The 6593-nt window shown below is 34.5% G+C and overlaps 1 protein-coding gene across 5 annotated transcripts in view; it reads left to right on the top strand.

Moving 5' to 3' along the window:
- LOC106875944 (protein CASC3) overlaps positions 1 to 2736 on the top strand; it is a 46266-nt gene extending 43530 nt beyond the window's left edge. For 3 of the 5 annotated variants that reach the window (XM_014924269.2, XM_052965600.1, XM_052965604.1), the window contains 3 exons: positions 214 to 413; positions 1035 to 1160; positions 1839 to 2736. In XM_014924269.2, coding sequence (XP_014779755.2) covers positions 214 to 413; positions 1035 to 1160; positions 1839 to 2165 — 653 coding nt within the window. In that variant the 3' untranslated portion in view covers positions 2166 to 2736. The remainder of the gene's footprint in view (positions 1 to 213; positions 414 to 1034; positions 1161 to 1838) is intronic. The other 2 variants (XM_052965603.1, XM_052965605.1) reach the window with 1 other exon arrangement.
- Positions 2737 to 6593: the final 3857 nt, after the last annotated feature.

Here is a 6593-nt window from a genome sequence, read left to right as displayed (position 1 = left end):
TATATATATATATATATATATATATATATATATATATATATATTTCAAGGATTGACTAAAAAGAACAAACAGAAAAATTTAAAAACATAAACAAGTATATATATATTGAAATATCATTAATTTCAGTGTACAGACTTAAAAATACTAGTATAGTTTATTTAACTCTAGATATTTTTGTTCAGCTTACACATAGCGATATATCCTTCATTTTAGTTTCTACCACTGGCATTCCTTCAGCTCCACGTATGTTTGGTCCTGCACCAGTGCCTGTGAGCATTCCTACTGCTCCTCCTGCCATGTTGCCTCCACAGTATATTGGGGCTGGGATGATATATGGAGCCCCACCACATGGTCCCTATCAAGTTCCAGTGATGCCTGGTTATCAATCACCACCACCCTCTACTCATTCACAGGTAAGTTATCTTTCTCATCTTCAATAAATAATTCTTTTTTTTTTTTTTTTGAATTGTGAATAGACAAAAAAGGCAGAATGCTACCTGCAAGGCTTGAACCATGCATTTTCTGTACCCAAACAAGCATATTTCCAAGTACAGTAAAGCAGACCCCATATCTCCTCCATCAAATTTCATCTTTAATCTTACCAATGAGAAAGTTGTTTACATTTAGAACACAAATGTTGAAGAACACAGAAATATGTAACTAAGTCTTTAATAACAATGTGTCTTAAAGCAAATTCAGTTTTAAATATATACATTGGCTTAAAAGCCCCTTGGATAAAAATTTTTAAAAAAAAGGTAGAAAGCTACCTGTGGGGCTGAAAGTGTATTATTTTCTCTTTGTGCATATACGATTTTTATAAATTGTAATACTTTATTAAAAAACATATTGACAGCTTTTCATAAATGTGTAGGGATTTGTATGTTGTATAAATTTAGCTAATGTAATGTAGTTCATTAAATAGCTATGCTGATGTCAATTTTCAACTGAATCCCTAGAATTTATGGCCTTTAAATTTATTTGTATAACTTTTTTTTTTTGTTGTTTAATTTATTTTGATATCTTGCTTCTTTTAGACTTCAGCTTTACCGGAAATGTTTAGAGGAGGCACCACCTATTATTCAACTGATTTACAGCAGCCAAGCCCCAGCCGGTCACCAGTTCGCAGGCATAAATCGGCTATCCCTATTATTGACCCTCAAGTGAGTTAAAGAATGCACTTTTTATAACCCCCCCCCCCCGTACCATTGTGACATTAAAGGCCCACGTTTATCTCTTGAGTCCTTTAATATTAAAGACATAATAGTCAAATCATTCTTTAACGAAGGTCTTCTCAGAACCACTGCTATCTACATTTTAACTGAGTATTATGAAGTACATGTACTCTGTGTGTGTGTTGTGCATTGCTTGACATTAAAGCATTTTTTTTAGATCTTTTTGCCTTTTGTGTAAGTTAGTGATATGTACATACTAGCACCTTAAGCCAGTATCTGTTTAGCTGTGTATGTTAGGTCTTTTTTGTTAAACTTGTACATCAGCAAAATCTCTTGGCAACCATCCGTTATAAGATTTGATGTTGTGTGTATATGCTGCAATGTAAACTGAGTATAGAAATGTTTGGTGTCTGGCCAATTGAAATTATGGAATGGCCATTGAGATGCAATTGCAATCATGGTGAGACAATCTGCTGTAAACTACTATTTACATAAAATAATTAAAAATGTATTTAGAGCAACAATTCATATTTATTTATTTTGAGATATCTTTTTACTTTAATTGGATTTTATTGTTGTATTTGTTTATATTTTTAAAGAACATATTTAGTTAGCTTTTTAATCATAACATTGGTATATTGGAATTTTTTTTCTTTCTTTCTTTAGGATGTAAAAATTCAAAAATCCCAAAGTGCCAACAGCTCTACTCCAGGTGAGACCACTACATCTGCTGCAGAGAGCAACAGTTCAGAAGCTCCAGAAGCTCCCTCTAATGTTGCAGCTGAATCAAATGGTAGTCACAGCAAAGATCTAATAGTGAACTCATCCTCCACTAGTGATTCAACTTGTACTTCAACAACAGTAGCTAGTGGCGGGAAAAGTATAGAGGAAACGAATTCTACTCCATTGAACACAGCTCACAAGCAAGTTGAGCTTGCTGAAACATGTACAAATGAACAGACAACACAGCCAATATTAGAGGCTGCAGCTTAGAATTTATTACCATCATTATTATATTTTGTGAAATATTTGGACAAGATCAGCTATTGTTTTCTATCAATTGTGCTTTCAGAAAATACAGATTAGATTTATACTGGTTCTTTTCACCAGAATTGATCTTTTTTTTACAAATTCTGCTCACATATGATGTATTAAAAAAAAATAAGCATAAAAAACAAATTTCCATTGTCGGTACACTTGGTGCTTTGTGAACATTTTCTATGAATGGGATGAGAAATGTACGCCCCTCTCTGTCAACTAAAATGCTGATATTTTGCTATGTCAGCAGTGTGTTTGCACCCCAACCCCAGTTACTGATATATTGCTTGTGCTGATCGTGACTAGTTGTCATTGATCAAAAGATTGTCGTCATTGGTTACTAAATCTTAAGAACAGAAAAATATTAAAAAAATATGCAGAGCAAAATCCTTTTCCCTGCTGTTCATTTGTCTATAAAGATTGATATAAACAGATCAACAGATAAAATATTTATTAAAAAAAAATGAAAAAACACTTGCATTGTCCCTTGTTTGTTTATTTTTGTAAATAAATTTCTCTAAATTTTCGGTATAGTATTTGTTTCTCAATTGAAAAAAAACTGCATTGTGTTTTAAATTGGATTTTACTTGCTAGATAATATCTAATAGATAAAATTCATCTTCTGCATTTTGTATGACTGATATATGTAATCAAAATTGCCTTAACTCATTGCATACATACATGTACGTATGCTTTCCTAGCCTTGTGAGTGAAATTCGGTAGAAACTGTACAAGAGCCTGTCATGTATGTGTTTGTTTCTACTAGTCTTTGCATTAACACTACTTGAGTATCAATATTATCGTTTATGTCCATAAACAAAATGTCTCATGACTTAGCATTTGAACATGCAAAACCAAGAAAAACAAGGGCTGGAATCAAGCAGGGCATCTGGATATAGAATGCTGTCTCAGTTAAGTATCATACAACTCATCTTAGCATGGAAAAGGGAGGCATAAAAATAGTGACAATGATAAAGATGATGATTAGGATATCACATTTGTATTTCCACAAGATAATTTGTTAGTTACCCTTTCTCTGGTTGAGTAACTATTGGGTTGTCCGGAAAGTTCATGCCTATTTATAATAGCTTACCTTTCGACTTATTTGCCATGAAACTACCTCTGTTCTGGGAAGAGGGTATTTTCAAGTTAAAGGAAAGATGGAGATGCATTGTGCAACAAAATGGTTCGTATTTGGTTGATTAAAAATGTAATGGCAAGTATTTATTGACCTTTTTCTTTCCTTTAAAATCGGCCCAAACTTTCTGGACAACCCAATAATAAATTATCTTGTGAAAATACAATAGCTCAGAGAGTCAAAATATACATGGTCCAGTTGCTATTAGAGCACTTCATTCTCTTTTCTCTCTCTGAAAGTTGAACAATCTGGTAAATTACCTGAAAATTTGAGACTCTAGTAATTGATGGTAGACTTTATCTGTTGCCTGATGTAACACTACCTCCTGCCCTTTTGATGTCCTTTAGATCAGGTCTCTTGTTCTGAGAATATTTTTTCTCCTACCATTCCCAAATGCTCTGCAAAGAGCCATGGGCACTGACTAAATCATTTAAAAAAAAATGTATATCCTAAATACAGGTTGAACAAAAAATAAACTGTTTTCTATTATTTCTGTTATGACAATAGCTTTCTGTGGCATCTTTCAGCTTGCTTAGTTTTCTGTACATGTTGCAAATAATTTGCTTGCATCAAAATTTGATAAATACATGGTCCCTGCTATAGCCTAATAAACAGATAAGTGTTCTCCAGTATATCTTCTAAAAATCAAAGACAATAAATTCAGGATTTTTTTTTTTGTAATAGGCTTGAAATTTAAATTAATAAAGCTGGTTTCTTTGAGCTAGGCTCGGGCAGGTTGAATATTTAACTCTTTTGATACCAATCTGACAAACTGCCCTCTGTTCTATGATACAAACTTCCTGTTTCATACTGATCTGAATAAAAATCCCTCATAAAAATTTCATGTTTATGTTCCAAACATCAGTTTAATAAAGACAATTATTTTACTGAATTTTTCATTATTTGAAAGAAAGATGGTATATTTCAGCACAAATATGGTAACAAAAGGATTAATAAACTAGAAAAGCAAATGCTTATACAAAATTTCTACTCATTGAATTTTAATTCCATTTTATTAGTCTACACTCTCTGAGTGGTTGGCGTTAGGAAGGGCATCCAGCTGTAGAAACTCTGCCAAATTAGATTGTAGCCTGGTGTTGCCATTCGGTTTCACCAGTCCTCAGTCAAATCGTCCTACCCATGCTAGCATGGAAAGCGGACGTTAAACGATGATGATGATGATTAGTATGATATTTCTAAAATAAGGAAAAAGTATTTTCCCACCCTTATTTAGAACTTTGAATGTTATTTTTCTGATTATTCCTTGTTCCTGGTAAAGAAAAGCCCTTAAATTACACAGCTGTTCTTTACTGTAGTAAATTGTGTGGCTGGGTAATTAAAAAGTTCAATTCCATTGGGTGGCATCTTGAACAAATACATTCACTATAGCCTCAGGTCAACCTCAGCCTTGTGAGTAAATTTGAGTGGACAGAACCTGTTGGATGGACTGTGAAAGATCTAGCCTTGTCACACTTCATTCTGCTTGAGAATTACATTTAAGGTACATGCATCTATGGAATACTCAGCCAGTTCAAAAGCTAATTCAGAAGTGATCAAACAACTAGATGCTCATACTATGAAATGAACGTAAGAGTCTGTCTTTAGCTAATTGTACCTAATACAGGGTACCAATTTAGTAGTATGCATTCTAAACCATTTAGAGGTGTTTTGATTGGGAACTTTTTCACATCAGAAACAGAGTATGAACTAATGATACTATCAACTTACCAAGCTATGGTACTCAACTGTCATTGCCATCACTAATAAATCAAATACATTTTTTTTTCTTTTTTTACTGTCAACGAAAATATTAAAGCTACACATTGAAGAAAAAGGGAGGATTTTAGTCCAACTCCTGTACTTAACCAATAATTACATAATTATGGCATGTGTAAAGACATTCGAGCAAGATCGTTGCCAGTGCCGCCCAACTGGCTCCTGTGCAGGTGGCATGTAAAATACACCATTTTGAGCATGGCCGTTGCCAGTACTGCCTAACTGGCCTTTATGCCGGTGGCATGTAAAAGCACCCTCTACACTCTCGGAGTGGTTGGCGTTAGGAAGAGCATCCAGCTGTAGAAACTCTGCCAAATCAGATTGGAGCCTGGTGTAGCCATCTAGTTTCACCAGTCCTCAGTCAAATCGTTCAACCCATGCTAGCATGGAAAGTGGATGTTAAACGATGATGATGATGATGATTCTATTTAGACTGGAAAAATGAAAAGCATAGCAAGTTCCTACAGAATTTGAACTAAAGGCAATTTTTTTTCCATGACCATATTTATTCTACTTTGCCTCATCCACTTTCTGCCCAAATTTTAAAAGTAAAGTAGCAGTAGATATCACCAAGCAAAAACAGGAGCTGAGAAACTATTTTTCAGTCTCTGATAATATGGAAGTAGGACAGATTAATTAATGCTTAGGATCACTACTTTACTGATACGGATACATCTAATTACAAAATAAACTAACTAGGGAGCCTTTATGCTGGCACCCAACCTGCTAGAAATAGAAACCAAATCACATCCTCCCTACCATCTTGAATATAAAGGAAAGATACTGGTTAATGTAGACTTTGGTACACCATGTCAGTATTTCAAAATATGGGATGGTCGTTCTTGGAATGTGATTGTCCATAGGTCTTCTGAGGATAAGCAATAGCAACCTAATTATAAATAACTGAGTGACTCACTTCACATGTTGGCAAATGATAAAAGCTCAGTAAATAAACATGAGTATTATATGTACACTGTGTTCTGTAATGGAAATAAAAATAAACAGGAACTTGAGTTGAGGCCTAAGGAAGACACTGATACTGTAGGAGACATTTTATCAGCTGGCAACCATCAAATTACTTCCATGAAAGAAGGAAAGAAAAAGGAAGGAAGGGGGATGCTTTGCCTGAGGTTATTGGTGGGAAGAGAATGATGTGCAATTGATATATAGAAAAATCTACACTTTTTTAGTGATTTTATTCTGAACAGACACAGCTATAGAACAGTGCTTCCCAAACATTTTGGGGCTGCTGCCCACTTGACACACAGGCCACATTCCTACTGCCCCCACCCCCAACTAACCTTCACAAACAGATTTCTTTCTAAAGCAAATTCAAAGCAACTGTATTTCACAAAAAAAACTTAACCTAATGAACCCATTATTTTGTTGTTCTTACATGAATTGCTACCCCCATCATCACCCCTCATTTCTTTAACACCCCCTTGGAACTTTCCACCCCCCACCCCCCC

This window comes from Octopus bimaculoides, chromosome 2, assembly GCF_001194135.2.
Source record: "Octopus bimaculoides isolate UCB-OBI-ISO-001 chromosome 2, ASM119413v2, whole genome shotgun sequence".
Taxonomy (NCBI): Eukaryota; Metazoa; Mollusca; class Cephalopoda; order Octopoda; family Octopodidae; genus Octopus; species Octopus bimaculoides.
This window is presented reverse-complemented; position numbering and strand designations above follow the sequence as displayed.